Source organism: Miniopterus natalensis, chromosome 4 (genome assembly GCF_054644295.1).
Source record: "Miniopterus natalensis isolate mMinNat1 chromosome 4, mMinNat1.hap1, whole genome shotgun sequence".
In the NCBI taxonomy this organism is placed as follows: domain Eukaryota; kingdom Metazoa; phylum Chordata; class Mammalia; order Chiroptera; family Miniopteridae; genus Miniopterus; species Miniopterus natalensis.
Genome location: NC_142084.1, coordinates 68,902,995 through 68,925,653, shown reverse-complemented (window position 1 = coordinate 68,925,653; position 22,659 = coordinate 68,902,995). Strand labels below are relative to the sequence as shown.

The 22,659-nt window shown below is 55.4% G+C and overlaps 3 protein-coding genes across 4 annotated transcripts; all 3 read right to left on the bottom strand.

Annotated features, from left to right (window-relative positions):
* Nucleotides 1-1,013: 1,013 nt before the first annotated feature.
* Nucleotides 1,014-3,926, bottom strand: SAMD1 (sterile alpha motif domain containing 1). The gene is made up of 5 exons (XM_087816028.1): nt 2,961-3,926; nt 2,268-2,559; nt 2,081-2,177; nt 1,875-1,986; nt 1,014-1,780 (listed from the first exon to the last, which is right to left on the bottom strand). The coding sequence occupies exons 1-5, from the start codon at nt 3,888-3,890 to the stop codon at nt 1,622-1,624; spliced, it is 1,590 nt and encodes a 529-aa protein (XP_087672154.1). The 5' UTR covers nt 3,891-3,926; the 3' UTR covers nt 1,014-1,621.
* Nucleotides 3,927-5,223: 1,297 nt separating this feature from the next.
* On the bottom strand, nt 5,224-21,237 carry PRKACA (protein kinase cAMP-activated catalytic subunit alpha). Of its 2 annotated transcripts, none has more exons than XM_087816751.1 (10): nt 21,171-21,237; nt 13,584-13,645; nt 13,013-13,141; nt 11,426-11,524; nt 10,368-10,450; nt 9,405-9,531; nt 9,215-9,310; nt 8,992-9,114; nt 7,100-7,264; nt 5,224-6,684 (listed from the first exon to the last, which is right to left on the bottom strand). In XM_087816751.1, the coding sequence occupies exons 1-10, from the start codon at nt 21,214-21,216 to the stop codon at nt 6,559-6,561; spliced, it is 1,056 nt and encodes a 351-aa protein (XP_087672877.1). In that variant the 5' UTR covers nt 21,217-21,237; the 3' UTR covers nt 5,224-6,558. The 2 variants fall into 2 exon arrangements, with proteins under 2 accessions (XP_087672877.1, XP_016077690.1); XM_016222204.2 differs by lacking the exon at nt 21,171-21,237 and adding an exon at nt 17,738-17,825.
* On the bottom strand, nt 14,334-16,143 carry SMIM46 (small integral membrane protein 46). Its single transcript, XM_087816752.1, has one exon. It carries the CDS (start codon nt 16,064-16,066, stop codon nt 15,914-15,916), a length of 153 nt encoding a protein of 50 aa, XP_087672878.1. The 5' UTR covers nt 16,067-16,143; the 3' UTR covers nt 14,334-15,913.
* Nucleotides 21,238-22,659: the final 1,422 nt, after the last annotated feature.

Here is a 22,659-nt window from a genome sequence, read left to right as displayed (position 1 = left end):
CGGGATTCTCTGATTTGCCTAGGCTGGGAGCGCAGCCCAGTCCACCTCTCCCCTGCTCGACCGCTCCGCCGCACCGCGCGGAGTTCACCTCGTTTGAATTTCAACACGCAGGACGGGCGCGCGCTCCCGCAATCCAACGGAGGTGGTGGTGGGGCAACCTGGGCCGGCACTGGCGCGGCCATGTCCTAGGTGTGCGGTCGGGCCCCGCCTTTCTCTTGGAGGCAGTTTCCTAGGGAGGAGGGGTCTCTGCACCGCGTGCAAACCCTAAGGCGCAGGAATATAAAAGTAGACACCTGGCCCACCCGCAGAACCTCTGAATCCGGGGCTGGAATCTGTATTTTAAAAACTAATGGAGTTCAGAGAAACTGCATTAGAACCTAATAGGAGCTTGTGATGTAGTAGCTGTTGCTACTACTAAAAAAATTATCTATTTGGAAAAATTTTCCCATCCCATGATCTCATCTGATAACCCAACCCTTTGTTCCTTTTATGGAGAGAGAGCCTTGTAGCTTGGAGATCCTATCATGGACCCAGAACAGACCCCTGCTTCCAACAATTTTTTGTAGCATGCAAGGCTGTCAGATATATACATATGAAGCCAAATACATTCATTATACTTAAATTCTGGGTAAAGTGCTCACAGGTGTTGGAATCCACCCTGCATGACTCTGAGCTAGTATCTTTGCTGCAGGGAGCAAGTTGCCTGTCTGTAAAGTGGGTTTTTACATGCTCTGCTTCATGGCGCTATGGAGAGACCAACCAAGAAAATGTAAAGCCCATTTAACTGCCAGTCACTCAACAAACATTTAAGCACCTATTGTGCTTAGGCAGTTCTGGACATGGAGAGATAGAACTAAACAAATATTCACACCCTCCTGCAGCAGTCACAATTATAGCTGGCTGTGAGGAAACCCCAATTCACTACCTGTCTCCCTCCAAGAACAATTCAGTGCTAACCCACTCTCCCAGGAGGCTGGTGTGGTTCAATGCCCCTCCCCCACTCCATTGATAGAATGGGACTCCTGGCCTTTTTTTTCTTTTCTTTTTTTTTTTTTAAAACTTTATTTAAAAAACCTTCGGTGCAATATTAAAAAGCAATACAGCTAGCTGGAGCGACAACCAATGGAAAGGGGAAGCGTAGGGAAGGCCCACTGATCTCACCCCATCTGTTTTCAGGGGATGGAGGCTGGGGGCAGACCAAGGAGGGGCCTGGTTGGTGGGGGAGGGAAGAAAGGCCACCCACCAAAATAAACAGGCAGAACAAATCATTTATATAGGAAACATCTGGCTGAACTAAAGATCTAGGGGAGATGGGAAGACCCCATTTCTTTCTTTTCCCCCCCAAAATGTCCTAGGTTGGGGACGAAGGGGGGCGGTTTGGCCTCCTGGGGTGAAATGAGCAGGCCCTATCCACACCACACTCCTCCATCAGGAAGTTTGGGATGTGCTGGAGGCCAGATGTGTGTATTGGGGAGACATAGGGAAGAGATGAGTAGGGAAGGGTGTCCCTCATTGGAATCTGTTATGAGGGCTGAGAGTGTCCCTGGTCCAGCTCCTGGACTCCAGGGGACTTGGGTGAGATGGGGATGGAATGGGTTGGGGCAGGAGTGAGGCTGGGTGCTCAGCCTAGAAAGCCATCAGGGTCATCATCCTCAAAGTGGCCTTGCTGGAGCACCTTGATGTGGTGCTCATAGATTTTCAGGGCTGGGCCAAGACGGATGGACAGGCCAGTTAGCACATCTGTCCGCTGCATGAGCAGGAGAGACTTGCCATCTATTTCCTGGGTGGGACAGAGAGAGACACAGAGAGCAGGGTCACAGCAGACCAACTGAGGCCCTGGGGTAGAGGGGAGAAGCCAAGGGTTGGGGACTCACCTGTTCTTGGAAAGCTGTTGCCTGCTCGGGGAAGCCAGCCTCTGTGAAATATTCTACCACGTCCATCACTGTCCATTCCACAGGGTCAGCTGGCTTCTCTTTGCGCCCAGAACTGTTAGAGAAGAGGGAACCAGTGAGTAGTGATGTTACTCTGGTTGTTACACACACCTCAGCACCACCCTCTTGTCTCAAACACCCCAACTTACGGACAACCAAAGGGGGTTCCATCGGCCCCAGGCAGGGCTGGTTTTCCTGGGGGCAAAGGCACGGGGGACGGGGAGTCTGGCCCAGTGGCAGCAGAGGCTGGGAAAGAAAAGGCATCTGCCTGTGGCTTTGTCTTAGGGCTTGGTTCCTCCCCACTAGGCACCCTCCCCCACCCAGAGGGGTCCTTACCTGATCCCCCTTCCTTATTCAAGGCTGCCATGGAGAACACCTGGCGGGTGCCACTGCCTGGCGCTGGCCCTCGCCCTTCATCCTGGCCCTGGTGGGGTCCACAGGGTGTCCACTCCTTGACCCTCTCCTTGGCACTCTGAGGGCCCCTCTCGCCATTAAGCTGATGGTGCTGGGCACCTGCAGGACGGTCACCCTCTGGTACCTCGGAGCCTTCAGACACATTGTCTTCATCACCTTCATCTTCCTCCTCTTCCTCCTCTTCCTTCTCAAGCAGTCGCTCTTCCCCACCTCTCTGGTGCCAAGGAGAGAGGCATGCAAGGTTAGCAGCTGTTCTGGCCCTGGGATCCAGGACCCAGCGGTATACCTAAGGGCCACCTTTAGTATCAACACGAACTAACTTTTATATATTCGCTCCGTGCCAAGCTATGTGTTAATAAAGCTCGCAGTAGTCAAATCTTACTAAACTCGCTCAACCCCAAGAGGTCGCTACTGCTGTTAAGTCTCATTTTACACCGGAGGAAACTGAGGCTCGGAAAGATTAAGTCACTTACCAAGGTCGCTACACGCTGAGCCCGCAGGGAAGACTCGCAAAGCCCAAGCTGCTCCCGGAACTCGTAACCCCCCCCCACCCCCGCCACCAACTTCGCCCGCACCTGCCCACCGCGCGGCGCCCTCCCTACCCGACGCGCTCACCTTGCTTCGAGACGCACGGGCGCTGGCAGCCGGCGGTGCCCGTCCAGGCCTGTCCCCGCGGGGCAGCGCGAGCGCTCCGAGACGGGTGCGCTCTAGGCGGCCTCGCGCTGCCGCCTCCTCCTCCAGCAGCCCTTGCACGCGACCACGGGTCACGCGGCCGCTGGCACCTCCGCTACCCCCGAAGTAGCGCTCGACTTCCCGCAGGCTCACGGACCTCGCAGGGCCGCTGGCCCGCGCCGCGCCCCCCTCCGGCGGCTGCTGTGGCGGCGGCTGCTGCTGTGGCGGCGCCGGCGGCTGTGGCGGTGGCGGCAGTGGCGGCTCCCGGGCGGCGACGGCGGGCGGGGGTGCGCGACGCGGGCCGGTCGGCGGCGCCACTGCCAGAGGAGCGGCGGGCGCGGGCAGCGGCGCGGCCAGGGGCGCGGCCCGCTGCGCGCGGGGGCCCGGCTGCGCGGGGCCGGGGGAGGGGGGCGCTGTAGCGGCGGCGGCCGCGCGGGGCGCCCGGGCCGGGGGGGCGGCGGCGGCGACGGGCGCGGGCGGTGGCGGCGGGGCGGGCGTGGGCGGCGGCGCGGCGGCGGGGCCCCCGCGGGGGGCGCGCGGCGGGGCCGGCGGGGTGGCTCCGCGCCGGGGCGGCTGGACGCGCGCCGCGTTGCGGTACGAGATGCTCCCCTTGTAGCTGACCCGGAGAACGGCGCGCTGCTGGATCAGTTTCTCGAGCTCGGCGCGCGTGCGCTCCGGCTCCGGGCCGTGCCGCCGCCGCACCATCCGGCAGATGCGCTCCAGGTCCGGCCGCGCCTTGCGCGAGCGCAGCGAGTCGATGGTGTCCAGGATCCACTCTTGGTAGTGCGGAGAAGCAGCGGACGACGAGGCAGCGGCCGCTGTAGTGGCGGCCGCCGCCGTCTCTGGCGGGGGTAGGGCCGGGGGCCCCGCCATGCCTCCCGCCCGGCCCGGCTGCACCGTGCGCGCTGCCTCCCTCCCAGCGCGGCGCCCCCCTCCCCGGCTCCCCTCCCTCCGCCGCTGCCCGCCTCCTCCTCCTTCCCCCCCCCGGGGGGCGCAGCGCCTCGGCGGAGCGGCGGCGGCGCTGCTGTTTCTTTGCAAAAAAAAAAAAAAAAAAAAAAAGAGAGAGAGGGAGAGAGAAAACAGTGAGAGAAAGAAAAGAGGAAAAAAAAAATATGCACACACTCACTCACTCGCACGCACGCACACACAGACCCGCTTCTGCTGGGCGCGCGCGGGGCCGGGGATGCGAGAAGGGAGGTGGGGAGCGCGGCACGGCCGGCCCCTCCCCGCTGCCGCCGCCGCCGCCGCACGCGCGCCCTGCGCCCAGCGCCCGGGACACTCCGGCCCCCCTTCTTTCCCTCCCTCCCTCCCTCCCTCCACCCCGCCGCCCGCCTTCCTCCCTCCCACCCCCACGCGCCTGCTTTTAAGGTGGAGCCCAGGCCCCCCGCCCGCCCCCTTTACCCTGAGCTCTAGCTCACTCCCGCTTGCTCCGACCCCCCCCCTTACAACTCCCGCGCGCTTTTTAAGGAGGCGCCGCGGAGTTGGCGCCGGGGCGGGGGCGGGGGAAAGCGGCGGGCGGGGGCGGGGGGAGGGGAGCGCCCGGGGGAGGGGAGAGTGGGCGGGCGGGGCGGACGGGCGGCGCTCGGCCGCCCTCCAGCCATTGGGCGCGGGACCCAGACGTCCCCGGCGCCCAGCCCCCATCTCCACGCCTCCGAGGCGCGCTCCGCTCTCGGGACCGCACTTACCGGGAACTCGCTGCTCGCGGGCCGGGCTGCTGCGCTTGCTGGGCGCCGCGGGAACCCTCGAACCGCTGCCACCCCAGTGGCCCTAGGGCGCGCTTGACCCCGCGCTGAGAAGGCAGGGAGGGGGAGGGGAAGGGGACGCGCGCTGTCGCCCCTACCCTTGACCGCCCCCAATCAGGCCCCCATTTTCCCCGCCCCACCCCGCATCTCGGTCTCCAGTCGCTCCGGCCCCAGTCTCCTTGGAACTCCCTCTAGGCTGGGGGCTGTATGCCGAGGGGGCCGCGATGCAGACTTGCGGAACCCCGAATTCAGGGTTATAGGGCTACTTGGCGCCCCCTTCTCCTGCGGGGTGGGGGCGGGGGGCGGAAGTCAGCTAAACCCGTTTTCACCAGGACTTCTGGCCAGGTCCTGATCAGCCTGGTTGCTGAGGTGCGAAATTCCCTTTCCAACCCTGCTGGGGGTGGGTGTTTGTGTGTGGGGGGGGGCGGGGGGCAGTTGACCAAAGTCGGGAATACCAGCGACACTTTTTTTTTTAAACAAAACTTTATTGGTAATAGTTTTCAAATATGTTTACAACAGCACACTGTTCAAGAGGAAGTCGTGTCCTTCCCAGCACACAGGTTGAATCACCCCTGCGCCCACCCCGGGGCCCCACCCCAGGCCTGAGAGCTCCTCCTGGGATGGGGAGAAGTTATGAGAGGAGCAGATGTGGGGTTGACTAGGAGCTCCCCACTTTTCTATTGAGAAAAAAACACAGATGGGGGAAGAGGTGATAGACAGCTGACAGCTAAGCTGAGGAGCGCCCAGGATTGGGGGGGGTAGGGGGCAGGGGCTGTTGGGTGAATAAAACAGACAGCCCCTCTCTAGCAACCCTGGCCTTGAACCAGGGGCTAAAGAGGGGAAGGGGAGCTTTGCCTCCTTTTGCGAAGGTTTCCTTCCCAACTGAGCTGAGAAGCGGCTGGACATTAAAATCTAGCTGAGAATAAAATGTAGGAGTTTGGGGGAATGCTGTGGGGAGGCAAGACCCTGGGCTTGGGGCTCCCCCTCTATCTTTTGGGGGGAAAACTCCTCTTTGGCAGGAAGAAGGGCAGCTGCTTTGTCTGGTTCCCAAAGCCCAAGGGTGAAGAAAGGTCTGTTGGGGCAGAAGAGGGTAGAGGCTTCCTAAAGGGACTGAGACCCTTACAGGTTTGGCAGGGGAGGTGGGGATAAGCAGCTTGGGGGAGAGGTTGGAACCCCAGCTTTTTCCTTTGCTGTCAGTCTGCTTCCCAGCCTTATTAAAATGGATTTGGAGAGGAGGGGATGGGAGGGGGTTATATGAAGTTGGGAGGGAGGCACTGGTGGAACTTAAATAAGTTTGTAATTGTTTTTTTAAAAATTCTACAAGTAGCCCACTGCACATGTCACTAAAATCTCTCCTTCCCAGGCAAGATTGCTTTGAAGGGAAAGTTGGCCATTTTTTATTCTCCCTTAGCAAGTTTGCTGGTGGTTTGGTGTGGGAGATGGGGAGGGAAGGGGGCTGGAGTTAAGTTTGGGCCCCTCTTTCCACACCCTGTCCCTGGATACACTAGCAAGACCTGGTCTGACTAGAACTGAGAAACTAGTTTAAAACAGGCAGAAGTGGACTGGGGTGGAGGAAGGCAAAAGCATTAGGGAGGACAGGAGGGTGAAGGAGGTGAGGGGGAGCAGCTGGTGTTACTGTCCCTCTGAATATCTGGGCTTCCTGCTCCCCTACCCTGGAGGGTGGGGTGGAGGTGAAATTTGATGTAAGGAACTCTGGGGCCCTCTGGCTGTTCAATCCAACCCTCCCACCCACCCCCCACAAAAAAGGAAAGAAAACCCTTGGGGGCGCAGGCACACCCCTAAAACTCAGAAAACTCCTTGCCACACTTCTCACTGATGGAGACTCGGATCTCTTCCTCTTCATAGTCATCAAAGTTACTCGTGTCCCCAGGGCCTTTAAACTTTGGTATGAAGGGAGCTTCCACCTGGAGAGGGGTCAAGAATCACCCAGACCTCAGCAGTCAACATAATCCTTGTTAAAACAATAAATACGAATGGCCTAACATTCATGAGATAACTTATTTGGACACAGGCCAGAGCTTAGCATTAGGGTGTGGACTCACCTTAGCAACCTAAGAATCTTTTTATAGCCAGCTCACAAACTGGGAAACCACTTTCCAGAGAGGGGTATCTCCTGCCCAAAGTCAGAGTTGCCAAGTGACCCTATAATCCCATTTTTAGACCTCCATTGATCTAAACTGCCTCAGCTAGAATGACCCAGGGCCCATGGCCTATTTTCAAATTCTTTTTCCCTTTCCATCTCTCCAATGTCACCCCTCCCTGGCTCTTGGCCTGCTCCCAAAGCCCTCTGCATACCCGGGGAGAGGAGGGGACACTCACCTTCCTCTGGTAGATGGCAATCCAGTCAGTCGTGGCAAACCACTTGTGGTTCTTAATGTCATTGACTCCATTCTTGAGGTTCCCGAAGCGCTTGGTAAGGTCCACCTGCAGGAGGTTCCGCAGCAGATCCTTCAGGTCAGAGCTGAAGTGGGATGGGAACCGCACCTGGGGGTAGGGGTAGGGGAGACCAGACAGGGTGGGAAACTGACCTGGAGCTTGGGGACCCCAGAACACTGCCTTTGCCATCCAACAGTCCTGTGAGGCAGAGGACCAACTTGAGTATGTTGGAATCCCATAAAAACAGTTAATCAGGCCTGCTGGAGTTTCTGATTCAGTCTGGGTTGGGGCATAAAAGTGTGCATTTCTAGCTAGATCCCTGGCCATGATGATGGTGCTGGAGAGGGGACCACTTTGAGAACTGCTGCTCCAAGTGTTATGATGGTTCCCATTTTAGAGAAGAAACTTAGGCTTGGAAGGCTTAAACAACTTGCCCAAGGTCATACAGAGGAGTAGGACAGGGTGGCTCCATTTTGGGTCTATTAGACTCCAGCACTTGCATTTTTAGCCATTACTTCCTAAGGTGGCTCTGCTCAGGTCCTGGGACTTCAGAAATATCCACTCTTATGAGAGAAACAATTGTTTTTCTAGTTCTCACTCTGCATAAGGCTCTTCCATTCTTTAAGGCTCAGTTCAAATCTTCGAGAAACTTTCCCCAAATGTTCTGAACCCATGGCCTAGTATGCAACTATTCATTGAATTTATAACTACAAGAACCAATTTGCAGCACTGCTCTGCCTCTTACAGGCTGTGACCTTGGCCATGGCCTTTAACCTCTCTGGGCCTGTGCCTGCCTTTCTTGCACGGGGCAGATATCCCAGGGTTGCATGAGGGAGATAATACTGCTGCGGGTGCGTGGGAACTGTGAAATGCTACAAAGAAGGGAGTTATGCTCTTCTCCTCTTCCCCCTGGGAACCTTCTATGGCTTTTTCTTTGTTCCCCTCTTTGGGCCATTCTCTTGGCAATTTCTATTGTGCCTGGTGGCAGACACCTCATCTTTCCCTGTTTCGTGACCCCACTTTGCAGTTGGTGATTTCTTTCAACTTCCCTGAGAGGCAGCTGGCTGGTTCCTCAGTTCTCAGGTGGGTAAGATGAGGGTCAGAGGCGAAAGGCACTTGCCCGAGGTTTCAAAGCCAAGGGGTGGCAGAGCTGGGACCTGAAGACGTGTCAACCCACCCAGGCTGACCTGGGAGTTGCTTCTAGCAATTCCTGGTCCGGGTGGAGGGATGGTTGGGTCCTCCCAGAGAGATGGGTGAGCTGAATACAAAAGTGGGGTTCCCAGACGCTGTTGGGCCCTTGGATCTTGGACCAGACATATCCCCTCTCCATGCCTCAGCTTCCTCAGTCCCTCAGAGTGCTGAGTAGGATGCAGTGGCTGCATTGGGGCAGTGGGTGCTTAATGCACTCTGTAGATCCTAACTCTAACAGCTCCCTTACCTGCACCCTCTGAGTTAGGAACTCTGCATTTGAGAAGGGAGGTATGGGCCATACACCCCAAATGACTGTCCAGTCAAGTCTGGGTACCAAATACATTAGCTTTTCTGCTGTGAAACTTGTGAAAAATCACACTAATGGGGAAATTAGGGGCAAGTAGTCTCACATAGGGCAGACGGGAGTACGGGTGAGGCTTGGGGTTTTGGAAGTCCTTGGGAGGTTGGCACTGTGGGTCCAGGAATAGCCAGTGAGGTGGTATGGGGTGTTGACCTCAGTTAGCATGGCTGATGCACCCAGCTTCACTGCCTGGCCTTATTTAATGAACTTCTAAATTGTTCTGACAATGATGGTGGGTGCGGAAGGGTTTGTCCTGGGTGGAGTCCCTGCATCCAGGCCTCACCTTCCCAGAAACAATCTTCTCATAGATCTGAATAGGCTGGTCAGCAAAGAAGGGTGGGTAGCCAGCAGCCATCTCGTAGATGAGAACCCCCAGGGCCCACCAGTCCACAGCCTTGTTGTAGCCCTGGAGCGAGAAGGGGGTGCAGGATGAGGGGAGAAGGGTAAGGAAGGGGCATAGGTGGAGCAGGCCTCAAGGGCAGTAGGAGGGGTGGGGAGGCACCTACTTTGCTCAGGATAATCTCAGGAGCCAGGTACTCGGGGGTCCCGCACAAAGTCCAGGTGCGGCCTTTCACACGCTTGGCAAAACCAAAGTCTGTCACCTGTGGGCAAAAGAGTGGGGTTGGTCGAGAGTGAGGGAGAGATGGTCCAGGCCACGGCCACCTGGGGCTGTCCCTTGCCTGGCCCAGCGGGTACCTGAATGTAGCCCTGCTGGTCGATGAGAAGGTTCTCCGGCTTTAGGTCCCGGTAGATGAGATCAAGCGAGTGCAGGTACTCGAAGGTCAGGACGATCTGTGCAGCGTAGAAGCGGGCATGGGGCTCGCTGACAATGACAAGTGGAAGAGGGGATGGATGAGCGTGGGTGGCCACACCCAGCAGGACCCACTTGCCCCCAAATGGTCTAGTGGGTGGGCCTACAGAGTGGCCTCCAGCCCAGTTATCCAAAATGTGTAAGAGGAGCTGTCTTATTCATATAGAGCTCCAAACTGGAAAGAGCCCAGCTGTCCATCAACAGAGGACTGGCATCACAGACTGTGACAGATGCATACAATGGAGTCCTACCCAATACCACCACCAGGACAAATGACGAATATGCTCAAAACCATGGCTATATCTCAAAACAATTATGTGAAGAGACAGAAGAAAAGGACAAAGGAATATGAACTGTGTGATACCATTTATATCAAGTCCAAACCTAGACCAAACACATTTTATGGTGTTTAAAGCCAGAAGGGACAATTGCCTTTTTCTGGGTGGGGATCTGCCAAGAAAGGCATTCGAGGGAATTCTCTGAGGTGATGAAATGCTCAATATGGTGTTTTGGGTAGTGGTTACGCAAATGTATGCAACTGTCAAAACTCATGGAACATTAAAGACCTGTGCATTTTATTGTATGTAAAGTGTGTAGCTATGTGAATAAACAAAATAAAACAATAGCATAAATTTAAAAACTATAAAATCGCCAACTTAAATGGTGATACCTAAGTTACTGTTTGTTTTGTTTCATGGTGGTTGAGACATTTCAGGTTTCTCAGCTGAGGGGGAACAAGAACCCACAAGGACCTGGAGAGGCCACCTCCACATCCTCACATGGCTTGGTCATGTGACATCACCTATGGACACTCTCAGGCCTGGCATGGCTGGGAGCAGTTCACTCACCTGAACCTCCCGATCCGCCGCAGGTGTGAGAACATTTCCCCGCCAGGCACATACTCCATGATCATGTATAAATTTGAGTTGTCCTGTGGGGAGCAGCAGCTCATCAGGGCCCTGCTCCCTGAGCCCTGTGCCCCACCCGAAGGCCTGGTGCCCTCAACCAGCAGGAGTTCAGAAAGAAGGTGACAACACAAATCTAGGCTCCTATATGAAGCACATAGCAAGTACCAAGCACTCTGTTCACTGAGCTACCTGTTTCATTTCCCTCTGTCCATGAGGAAAAAGAGAGCCATTATCTTGCTATGGGGGATGGGGTGGTGAAAGGGAGGGCCGGCTATAGGTGCCTGGTCTGGAGAGGGGACTCCACAGCAGCTTATGTCTGTGACTGTCCTGAGCAAGGTTCTTGGGCCATAGTTTTGTCATCTGTAAAATGGAACCAGGATAGGCTACAGAATTTGTACTCCACCCCCCCCCCCACAAACAAGTGTGAGTCTCCTTCCTTACTCAAAAAATAATTATGAATTTCAAGATGGCAGCATTAGAGCATGACACCAAGCACAGGCCCTTGTAACTACCTGGGTGGTAGGCCTCAAGTGGACTTTCCCAATTCTCGAAGCCCAGCTTAGGATGGCACCCAAAATAGTTCACATAGGGTGCTCATGATGTGTTTGGAATTCTCATGGCAACTTTTTGATGTCCAGTTTACAGATGAGGAAACTGCACCTCAGGGCAGTGAAGTCCCTTGCCAGGGTCACAGGGGCAGGGGTTGCTGAGTTGGGATTTGAACCCAGGCTGTATGTCAGGTTTTTGTAAACAGAGCAGTGATTTTGAGGGGTGTCATCCAGGTTGAGTGACATGACCACCCTAGGTTATCAAGTAGACAGGCCCAGGAGTTGAAGTTGGGTGTATTAGAGCCCCAGGCTAACCCTCGACCTTCCCCATCAGTGGGTGGGCCCACCTTCTTGGGTAGCCACGGATTGTCCTCAGCCCCTAGGCATGGTTTCCCTCTGCCCCCTCTATTCCCCGACGGCTTGGACCCTCCACGGTGAGCCCGGCCCCACCTTGAAGGAGAATTCAAGTCTGACAAGGAACGGAAAGTTGACAGCCTGCAGGATGCGCTTCTCATTCAGGGTGTGCTCGATCTGTTTCAGCTTCACCACCTGGGAGCGGAAGGGGGTGGAGAGGAGGAGGTATGAGAGGGCCCTCATCCCTCTGGTGCCCAGAAGTAGGGGGTGCCAGGGCCGGGCTGGTTCCTGTGAGTGCTTGTGGCCTGTGGAGCCCTAGGTGGGGTGCTGAGAACACAACAAGAAGGCTGAGGCTGCCTGTCCCCATGTGGCATGCAGTTGAGAACAAGAACATGAGTCACCAGGCCTCTTAGCACAGAGGGATCAGAGCCATGATAGAGGAAGCTCAGGGCCTGCGGATGCCCAGATGAGGAGTAAGGAAAAGTCTGGGACAGAGGTAGTCAGAGAAGGCTTCTTGGAGGAAGGGGCAGCGGAGCTGAACATGAAAAGACAAGCAAGAGTAGTGCCCAAGGAATAGGGGGTTTACAAAAGACTTCTCTGTATCTAGAGCACCCCAACACACCCACTTGAACCCCAGGCTAATTTCTCCTCAGCCCTCAGCTATCCCCAGCAAGTACCACATGTGTAGTGATGGGAGCCCTGAGGGGTATGTACTGTGAACATACCACTTTGAAAGCCCAGAGAGGGAATAAAGACTTGCCTAAGGTCATAAGCAACTAGTCAATGGCCAGCTGGTATGTGACACACAGGCTCAGTCAGCTCTGAACCCCTGTGCTGGGGCCTTTTCTGTTTTGCTCATAGCTGTATCTTCTGAGTCTACACCTGCACTGCCCAATACTGTCCATGCTAGCCACATATGGCCGCTGAGCACTTAAATGTGGCCTGGAGGCTGGGGAACCGAGTTTAAGATGTTAAATATTTAAAGTGAAAATTTAAAAACTGACTCTTCACACAGTTACTGGACAACTTTTAATCCTGTCTGGAACAACCTGGGCTATGCTGATCTGCTTTTCCAACTTCTCTACTTTTTCTTTTCTTTCCAGTAAAAATTTAACATCAGAATGGAGATATGTTGTAAGCGTAAAATGCACACCTGATTTTGAAGACCTGGTATGAAAAAAAGAATGTAAAATGCCTCCTTAATGATAATTTACATTGGTTACATATATTGAAATGATAGTATTGTAGATATACTGGCTTAATTACGACATATTGTTAAAGTGCATTTCACCTGTTTCTTTTATTTAATGGGGCTTCTAGAAAACTTAAAATCACACGTGTGGCTTGTGTGACATTTCTACTAGACAGCACTGCTTTAGAGTAGTGCTTGGCATAAGCAGGGTGTCAGAAATATTTACAGAAAGCAGGCCTGTGTAAATGTCACCTCCCCCAGGAAGACCTCTGGCTTCCTGGAATACAGGTTAGATGTCTGACTCTGTGCCCAGTGCCTGATTTCCCTCAGTGGTCAGCCTGGAAGGGAACTTCATGAAGGCAGCATGGTACCCTTCTGGCACTCAGGTCTGGCACATGATAGGGGCTCAAGAAGTAGTTGGTGAGTAGATGGATGGGATGAGCACTCCAGGCAGCAGGTGGGACCCGGGAGCAGGGCAGAACTGCGCTCACCTTTTGTTTGTCCAGGATCTTCATGGCAAAGTGGTTCCCGGTCTCCTTGTGTTTCACCAGCATCACTCGCCCAAAGGAGCCCGTGCCGAGGGTCTTGATTCGTTCAAACTGATCCAAATTGGCCGTATTCTGTGGGTGGAGGGGTTGGGAGAGTCAGGGACCCCCTTCCCTGTGGCCTGCTGGGCCAGGGTCTGGGGCATCACCTCTACCACTAGCAGAGGGGGCCCTGGAGAGCAGGAGTAGTAATGGGGTGAGGACAGGATGTGGAAAAACAAGATGGCAGAGGGCACATTCCTTGAGGCAAGTGGCAGGGGCCAGATCTGCCCCTGGCCTGGGGCCCAGGAGCTGCTGGCAGCTGTGTGGGGGGCAGGGGCCACCAGTTATAGGGGGTGGTAGGGTGGGGGAGTATGGCAGTGGGCAATCAGGTGCTTCTGCCTAGGAGCCTCCATGTGTGTCCAGGCATCCTCCACAGGGCTCTAAATGCTAGCCAGGTCACAGGGATAAAGCTGGAAGACAGGGGGCCATCAGCTTACCCCCTCCAAGGGCTCTGTACTGGGGGGGAGGGGCTTACCTGAGCAGGATTTTCCCATTTTTTAAGAAAATCTTCTTTGGCTTTGGCTAAGAACTCTTTCACTGGAAGGAAGAGAAGGGAGAGTTAGATGGATACCCCATCTCACTGAGATAGGCCCAGGATATTCCTGGGGAGATGCCCATTTGTGGAAAGTGGGGTGCAGCTGTTTTAATCAGAGTCTAATCTTTATTTTCCCCAGGGCCTTTGGGTGCCCTGACTGAGTCTCAGGGCACCTTGCAGGGATCCTGATCTGGTGTGGGGCCTGGGCCCCCTTTACTACAGAGAGGTGGGATCCAGCCTTAGCTCTTCCAAAATGGGGTACAGGGCAACTTGGGGGTCACTCTCAGGGGGACAGAGGGCAGCACCCAGGCCAGCCCACCCCCACTTGCCCCAGTTCTGACTGACATTCCATGGCCAGGGATGTCGCCAGCTGAGGTATTTATAGCCTCAGGATTTGGCTGTTCCTCAGGCCCCTTCTCTGGGGAGGCCGGTCCGGGGTGGAGGCCTCTGGAGCTCGGGTAGCAGGCGCCCTTGGGGGGCTCAGCTGTTGCCTTGGTCCCCAGCTGGCCCTGTTCCTGCCTTTGCCAATTCAGGGGCCCTTGCTCCAGAGCTGGTTCAAGGGAGGCCTCGCTCAATGCCCTCTACCCAGTAGCCCCTCAGTACCCCAAGAAGAATATCACCATCCAGCTAATACTAAAGATTTTCCAGGGGGCAGACCTTGGGCCTGCTGTGTGGTCTCCACTATCTCATTTGGTTAGCTCACCAACTTTCCTTTTATCCTTTCCCCCATTTAACACTCTAGGAAACTGAGGCTTGAAAAGAGTCATTCTTGCCAGCGCCCTGAGGCAGCTCAGCAAAAGAGTTAAGGGCCAGTACTCTGGAACTGAGATCAAGCTCAGATCTCAGCCTGGTCCCTGCTAAGCTGTATGAGTGGGCAACTGACCTTACCTCTCTGGGCCTCAGTTTTCCTCATCTGTAAAATGGGGATAATAATAGTAATGACCTAGCAGGGTGGCTGCGAGGACTGAATGAGTTAATCTTGGTAAATGGAGTTGGACAGGGACGTGCATGAGGTTCATTCCATGTAACTGTTCATTATTAATTTTGCTTTTAAGTATTTTTAAAAATTGAGATATAAAATACAGGGGATGCATAGAATGCTCAGATCTTAAATGTGAGGCCTGACAGATTTGTACATTATTGACCTGTCCTAGAAACTATCCCCTGGGTCAGGCATGCTGTTGTTCAGGGACCCTATCCTGTCTGTGTGCCAGCCCTGTGCTGAACGCTTTTTATGCTTAAGTCCTACCCTGATGGCTCAGAGCTGCTATTATTCTCATTGCACAGAAGAGAAGACTGAACAGGCCTGAGGTCACCTGCCAGACTCTATGCTCACAAAATTAACTGCTTCCCTCCTGACAGGTCATAGTGCACTAGGGTGGCCCACTAACAGACTTGTCCTTGACCCCCTGATGTTCCTGGATGGTTGCCACCCTGAGGAGTCCTGCACAATTGTACTTTGGCCTTGCCTGTCATCTCTGTGTTCCACCTATATGCAGTATCAGGAGTCCCACATGGTCTTTGGGTAGCCACCACTCCCCCACTGTCCCCAAGGTTGTCCCTCAGCATTTGGACAGAAGAGCCTTCCATGGGGATACAAGAGTAGCAGACAGAGGAGAGACCATTGGTCAGGAAAGCCTTACAAAGAGTGACTGGGCAGACAGAGGGCAGTCAATGAATGGTCAGGAGTCCTAGGCTGGTGCCTGCTAAGCCACCAACTGTCTGAGAGACCTCTCTGAATCTGGGGGCAGCACCACATGCAATGCTTTCACTAGAATAATCTTTTCTGACACACACTACCTTCCTTCGACACCGCCAGTGTATACATTAAATTCTGAATGAAGGTGGGGGAGATGGTACCCTCTTGGAACTCTACCTTCACCTACCCAGGAAGGAAGGGAGAAGTGGGCTTGTGAGGAATCCAGAATGCCTGTCCCGCTTCCCCTTTCACTCTCAGTGATCCCTAAGAACTGCCATGTCCTACTTTTCTGACTTGGGTACCTCACTGAGAGGCTCCACAGGGTGCCTTGGTTCTAGCACAGCCCTTCTCTGTCCCCTCTGGTGCCACTGGCTTGCCAGATTTGGGGATGGGGCACAAGGGAGGGGCAGTGCTAGGAGGAACAGGCAGATAAAGAGGAATAATAATGGGGGGCCCCCCAGCCAGCAGCCCCCATACTCACCTCTGCTTCCTGCCTCCTCCAGCAGAGGATGCAATGGGGGTGGAGTGGGATGGGGTGATCTGGGGCCCATCTGCCCCTGACCAAGGAGGCTCAGGGTGCTGGTTGCAGCTTAGGTGCCCAGAGGGCATGGCGCAGGTAGCTCAGGAAACGAATAGTCAGGTGTGCCCAGAGGAGTAGCTGCAGCCATAGCTGAAAGGTGGTCTCTGAGTCCCCACCCTGGCCATTGCCTGAACCCAAATCCATCCCAGGCTACCCTGGGAACCAGGGGAACCAGGAATATGCAGAGCTTCTGAGCTGGCTTTCTTAGCTGGCCTCGGGGGACCCTGGAGGAGCTGGTTGCCAGGGAAGCGTTTAAAGGTACCTGCTACTGGTTGGCCAAGGTTTGCAAAGGCCCGCCTTGGTAGGAGGCAGGGGGACAATTCTCCCCAGAATGATCCTCCTGGCTGGCCTGCCCCAGAGATGGGGTGCTAAAGCTAACTTCCCATTCCAGGGGCTTCACTGATTCCAGGATACCAGACCCTGCCTTCCCCAGTGGGTGGACTTCCCAGAGGATGGTACTCAATGTACTCAGGGCAGTGCCCACTGGGCAGAGGAGAAGGAATTAAGGGCTTAGGCCCAGGCAGCAGCCGGGGACTCCCTGGGAGCCAAAGAGGCCCCAGAACTCCATTAATTAGCAGAAAGAGTAGCTGGAGATAAAGGCAGGGGGTGGGAGAGTGGGGGTGCGAGAGCCACCCTATCACCTCCCCAAATCCTGCTACCCCAAGAGAGAAATGGGTACATCTGGCTTTCTCTTGTTCCTGTGCAAGAGCAGAGAGTGGAACGGCATCCTGGGATGTCCTTGGCCTCTGTCAAACCTTGCCCTGTGCTTGGCTCTGCTCTAGGCCATGAAAGTCCAAACCGGAAACGAAAGACTAAACCCAGGGGTGGGGGAAGGGGACACTGCCTTGACCACCTTCCTCCTTCTTTCCAGATCCCAAAAGAAGTGGAGGGTCAGTGGCAGCTCCTCCCAGAATGCCTTGCACCTGTGGCCCTTCTGACAACTGGTAGTGGCAGAGAAGGGAAACCTAGCCAGCTGCTGACTTGTGAAACCTGCCGCCCTGCCCATGTCTTCTACAGGGATGGGAGGTGGAGGGGGGGTAGGGTGTGTGTGTGTCAGCCTCCATCCTAGTCTGGATTCTATTTGGGCTCATAAAGAGACCCCAGTAGCCTTCGAAAAGCCAGTACTACAGCAGGAAGCAGGAGCCCAGTCTTGAACTTCCCAGACAAATAGTACTCTCTGCTCACCAAAACCTGGTTGTCCCAGGAATTTTGGGGCAGGGATGCCAAGCCTGGGCTGAGACTCCTACTCTGGGCTGGCTGATTCCTCCAGTCTAGCTTGGATTCCCTGCTCTGAGCTGGAACATCCCCCAGTCTGAGCTGGACCCCAACATTGTACTACATCAACCCCCATTCTGAACTGGACCTCTGTTCTGGACTGGATGACCCTCTAGTCTGAGATGGACCCCAAGAGTGGGCAGGATTACTGCACAGTCTGATGAATCCCCATTCTGTACTGGACCATCTGACCTGGACTGCATCTGAACACCCCCCTTTTGACCTGGACTCCATCACTGACCTGAACCAACGGCCATTCTGAGCTGAACCCCAATACTGGGATGGGCTACCCCACTGCCCTGCTCTGAGCTAGACCCCTGCTCTGGGTGGACCATACTCTCTTGTCTGAACTGGGCTACCCATCCCCCCTGCTGTTCCCCAGGCTCCCAGCCCAGGGTTGTAAGGGAGGGGTTTCTAGGGCCAACCAGAAGTCCAAAGCCTTTTCCTCTCCACCTGCTCCCCAAACCCTACTGCAGCCTCTCCCTGACTTCAAGGGCAGAGTGCCTGGAGAGTTGCTATAGTAACAGGGTTCAGCCTCACCATCGTTGAAGTTGGAAGCCATCACTCAGTCTTCCTCTCAGAGCACCAGAACTATGGTGGCTGGAAAGGCTCAAGAGACCTGCTGCACCAGCTTGGCTGCCCATCCCCAGATACCTGCCAATAGGGGGAGCCAGGAGTTTGTGTGTTTGTGTGTGTGTGTGTGTGTGAGGTGGAGGTGGGGTGTGGGGGTGGCAGGAAGAGAAACCAAACCTGGGTCAGTGGGTGAAGGGAGGGGCAGACAGGACCCTCAAGTTTCTGTAGGCTGATTGGGCTAAAGGAAAAAGCTACCTTGGCAAGACCCTCTTGGGCACCCATACAACTGCCAATATACAGGTGTTTGACCCTCTTGTACTCCTGTAGGCAGCAATTAGAAGGCAGCAATTCTTCCCATGGAAGGACTTCTTGGGGGCACTTCTTACTCTCAGAGCCTGGATCTGCTTGTCCCTAGGGCCTGAGGGTGGGGGCTCCCTCTCACCAGCCCTACCCCTTCCCCCATGGGCCAGCTCCCAGGGGTGCTTTTGGCCAGTGCCAGCCAAGGCCTGAGCCCCACTTGGCTGCCTATCCCAGAAGCCTCTTGGGGCCATTGCCCTCTCTCAATTTCTCCAGCCTTCTCAGAGCCAGTGCTAGGTCTTTTGTCTCTGCCCTCTTAGCATTTTGCCCAGGACCCTGCCAGTGGCTTTGGCATCTTTGGGTATGGACTGCCCCCACCCCACCCCACGGCTTGTTCTGGATAGATCCCTGCTCTCTTGGGAAGAGGCTGACACTGTCCTGCCCTGGTACCAGATGGTAACAGGGGGCTGCAGGATGCCTAACTAGTGCCTACTAAGGCTTGGTCTTTCTCCTTACCCCAGTATGGCTGGCCTCTGGCAGATGAAATTCAGGTGCCCCCTGCAGGCTGGCCTGGCTACTGCCCCTAACTCCCACCCCACCCTATCCTAGTTACAAGAGGGCAAATTTTGTCTAACTCCATCCTTTCAGAATCAGAGTTCCAAGCGAAATGGGGCTTCCTTCCTTATCCCATTTCCTTCTCTGAGAGCCCCTGCAAGCCTCTGGAAGGAAGAGACAGCTGAGGGCATTTCCCAGTGTGTGACATGGGTCCCATTTATAGGGCATGAAATGATTTTAGGAATGTTTCACTTTTCTAGTCACATTGTGTTTCAATGTTTAGCAGAGAGAACATAACTGGCACAGCAATCCCATGATTTCACTTATATTACTGCTTAGGATGGGTCAAAGTTTACATCTGAACAAAAGTAAGTCAAAATTTTTATTATTTTAAATTAAGAAAATATAAGTGAATAGAGTAAAATTCAGGGAGATAAGCTGAGAATGTGTAGGTTGGGAAATTCTGGGGTCCAGGAAGTTAGCTGGTAGGCAGATCTGGATGTGAATCCTGCCTCTGTGATACCATTTATGTCAAACTCAGAGTCATTCAGAAAATTCAGAAAATAGCCCATTATGAAAATCACTCAAGCAGACAGATCTATGAAAACCATTAAGCCTGGCATATGCTAGATGCCCAATAAATAGTGGCCCTATTTCGCTGTGATGGTTCACTCCTGGGTGTCCACTCTGCGCTCTAAGAGAATTAGTGGTTCCTTTTGGAGCCTCTGATCTTTTTCCCTGTACAGCTCCCCCACCACCACCCCACAAACACAGATTGCCTGTGTTTGATATGCCTTGAAAGTTTTCCAGGACTAGGTCATCTCCCCAACTTTCAACTGAGCCACTGCAATATGTAGCTGCCTGCCTCTACCTTCTACCTCCCAGGCCTCACCTGCTGGGGGCCCAGACCCTCCCTCTGTGCCTAGTCCCCTCCAAGCTCATGCCCAGACTTTTTTTGGTCACTACCCACCTGCTCCTCAGTCATCAAGTACTCAGCTAAAGGCACTTGCCTCCGTATCCCCCGCCCGTTGGTGACATGTCAGCCCATAGCTGCTCAGCTACTCTGAGTTCTGCCATTTGAATCCATGTGAGAATAAAGTTCCTTGGCTTTCACGTCAGGGTCTTTCTGGGAGGAGGCAGTCAGGGGACTCAGACACTGGGGTTTAAGGCCATTAACTGGGAAAGGCATATTTAGATGTGGCCTCCCTTTTCAGCTCTATTTCTGGGTAATGGGAAGTGGATCCTACCTGAGGTCCAGCTTTAGGCCTGGAGTGATGACAATTTAAGAGCTGGAGGAATTGAGGAAGGGGATTGAGGCTATTTCTGAAGGCATTTCCAGATACAGAATCTCTTTCTCTAGTTCGCTGTAAAAGGCCAATATATTTTTGGGGCTGAGGGGGGAACAAGCCTCTTCCTGGCTGAGCCTGGGGAATGATCAGAATCTATCCCTTGGCAAAGCAAGTCATTAGATGTCACCCATTACTCTCCCAGACTGCCATCCCGAGTCCCCTTTCTCACCACTCCAGCTCAAGCTGAATGAGACTTGCTAAGCTCAAACACTCTTTATCTCCCACTTTACATCCTGAGCCAGGACCGGGTGAAGAAGCCCCGGAGGACTAGGTGAATGATAGAGCCTCAGTTGTGAACAACCATTTATTATTGAGGGGCTCTCTAAGGAACCTAGAGCTCACTGAACAGCAGGATATGGAAAGGGGCTCTGCTGCTGCCCTCTAACCCCAACCTGGGAAGGAGAAAGAAACAAACCCAGCAAGAACCACTCAAACTTGGCTTTGGACACACTGAAGCAGTTCTCTAGGTTCATAAACAGTCTGCTACCCTAGCAAGGGAAAAACACTTGCTGGGAGGAGAGAGCACAGCAGAGAAGCAGAGTGACAGAGTGACAGGATGAGAGAGGGGCAGAGGGACCCAGAATGATCCTGTCTCCCATGCCAAGTGACACAGAAGAGAAAAACAATGCTTGAGGTGGCTCTGGGAAAAGCTCAAGTGGGCAGAGTGTGTTTGAAGGGGGGCTGTGGTAAGGTGAAGAGGGAAAGGGCAAGAGAAAGATGGCGGGGGCTGAAGGGGGGAGGGGTGTGGTCACCAAGTGGCCAAGGTTCCTATGGGATGGAGGCAGACCCCCACAGCACTCCCAAGACTGGCAGAAGCTTGGGTCCGGGTCTGGCGATGGGTCCCATCCATGGAAGAGGTAAGTGAGGAAGTGAGGGGATTAGAATCCGGGAAGAGGGTCCAGGAAAGTAGGGAGTGACGGCCCCATGTGGGGCCCCAGCGGTCATACGTGCCATGGTTGGCAGTGACAGCTGGGTGGGGGGGCACAGTTTTTGCAGTGGGGGGCGGCCTTTGGCAAGGGGGCCACTACGAGGATTCTTCTGCGGGCCCTAGACCCTAACCTTGGACAGGCAGGGGGAGGGGGCGCTGGGGGTAAGCAAAGAGAAATGGGGGGGCACGTGGGGGATGGGCCAGGCAGTGATGCACAGGGCGGGGGCTGACAGCGCAGGTCCAGGATTGAGGTCATGGCCTGAGCACTCACCACTCTCCTGCTCGCTGCCCTTCTTGGCTGCGGCGGCGTTGCCCATCGCGGCTGCGGCGGCCGGGGCCGGTCCCGGAGCTGCGGCGCAGCGGGTGCTGGCGGTGGTCGGCGGCCCCGGAGCGCGCTGGGCGGCGGCGGCAGCAGCGGCCCCTCGGGTTGCTGCGCTGGCTGTGGCGCCGCGACCCCCGCCAAGCCCCTGCTTCCCGCGTCTCTCCGCGCCCGCCCGCCGGGGAACCTCAGCCCAAGTCCGCTGCTGCTGTCTGTCTGTGACGCTCCCGCAGCCAAAGCTCATTGGTCCAGGCCGCCCTGACTGACGGCACCACGCGGCTGCCTATTGGCCCTCTGAGACCCTCCGGCGCCGGTATAGGTTCCGATCCCGTGACGCGCGCCGCGGATGCCCGGTCGCTGGCGCGCTCGCGAGACTCCTATTGGCTAAAGTTCGCGACAGGGCCCGGGGCTCGCCCAGAGAGGCCGCCAATTGGCCAAGGCGAGCGGTCCTGCCAGTCTCCTGCAGAATGTTCAGTGTCAATCCCGGGGTGAGAGGGCGGGGTGGAGGCGCAGCTTGCTGCCTGGCGGACCGGGCGGGGCGGCCGAGCCTGGGGCCGCCTCGCGCTCGGAGGATCAGGAGGCTGTCCAGGCGGGCGCCCGCCCAGCCCCGTGCACGCCGCAGTCCCCCGCCCCCGTTCAGTGCGGCAGCGGCTGCAGGCCAGCCAAGGTTGGCTCCGCGGTCCCCGCTCCCCCGGCGCAGTCGCTGTCCACCTGCCAGCGGGGGAGGGGCGCGGCGGCGCCGCGGGTCAGAGGTCGCCGGGCCACGGACCGTCGTCATTCATAAGGCCAGGCTCTGGATGGCAGCAGCAGTCCCGGAGGTGGGGCTGGGGCTCGTGGAGGATGCTGGTCCTCCGGAGCAAAGGGTGGTTGGGAGGGGGCCCTCAGTGTCCATCCGGTTGCTGGGCACCCACATTGGGCTCGTGCCACTCGTTAAATACATTACTTCTCACCACAGTCCTTTTAGGCAGGTACTATTATCACTCCCATTTTACAAATGAGGAGTCTGGGGCAGAGACTTAACATGTCCTGCCTTCAGGGTACCCTTTTTATACACACACAACCTGAGGGCGGTCAGGATTTACCACTGCCACACTACTGACATTTGGGCCTGTTCTTTGCTGGGAGGACTGTCTTGTGCACTGTAGCCCGCCCCCCCCCCCCGCCCAGTTTAGCATCACTCCCAGTTTCTCTACCTGCTGGATGCCAGTAGAATCTCCTCCACCACCAGATGTGACAACTGAAACCATCTCGACATTGCTAAATGTGCCCTGGGGGGCAAAATTGCCCCCAGTTGAGAGACACTGAAGCAGAGGAAAGCCCAAACAGGAGATAGTCGGAGCTGCAGGGGAGTGGATGAGCCAGCTCTCCTTGACTTGGAGGGGTTTAGGGGGTCTTTTGGCTACAAGCCAGCCAACTTACTGCTCTGCCTGTAGATTTGTAC

What these genes read in the sequence shown, in the direction of transcription:
- SAMD1 (XM_087816028.1), bottom strand. Translation starts at nt 3,890, where the DNA reads ATGGCGGGGCCCCCGGCCCTACCCCCGCCAGAGACGGCGGCGGCCGCC. An exon ending in GGAACCCCCTTTGGTTGTCC is followed by an intron (nt 1,987 to 2,080) that starts GTAAGTTGGGGT and finishes CTTCTCTAACAG; the next exon opens with TTCTGGGCGCAAAGAGAAGC. An exon ending in CAACAGCTTTCCAAGAACAG is followed by an intron (nt 1,781 to 1,874) that starts GTGAGTCCCCAA and finishes TGTCCCACCCAG; the next exon opens with GAAATAGATGGCAAGTCTCT.
- SMIM46 (XM_087816752.1), bottom strand. Translation starts at nt 16,066, where the DNA reads ATGGATTTGGGTTCAGGCAATGGCCAGGGTGGGGACTCAGAGACCACC.
- PRKACA (XM_087816751.1), bottom strand. Translation starts at nt 21,216, where the DNA reads ATGGGCAACGCCGCCGCAGCCAAGAAGGGCAGCGAGCAGGAGAGTG. An exon ending in ACCAGCAGGGCTACATTCAG is followed by an intron (nt 9,311 to 9,404) that starts GTACCCGCTGGG and finishes TTTTGCCCACAG; the next exon opens with GTGACAGACTTTGGTTTTGC. An exon ending in AGAAGATTGTTTCTGGGAAG is followed by an intron (nt 7,265 to 8,991) that starts GTGAGGCCTGGA and finishes CCCTACCCCCAG; the next exon opens with GTGCGGTTCCCATCCCACTT.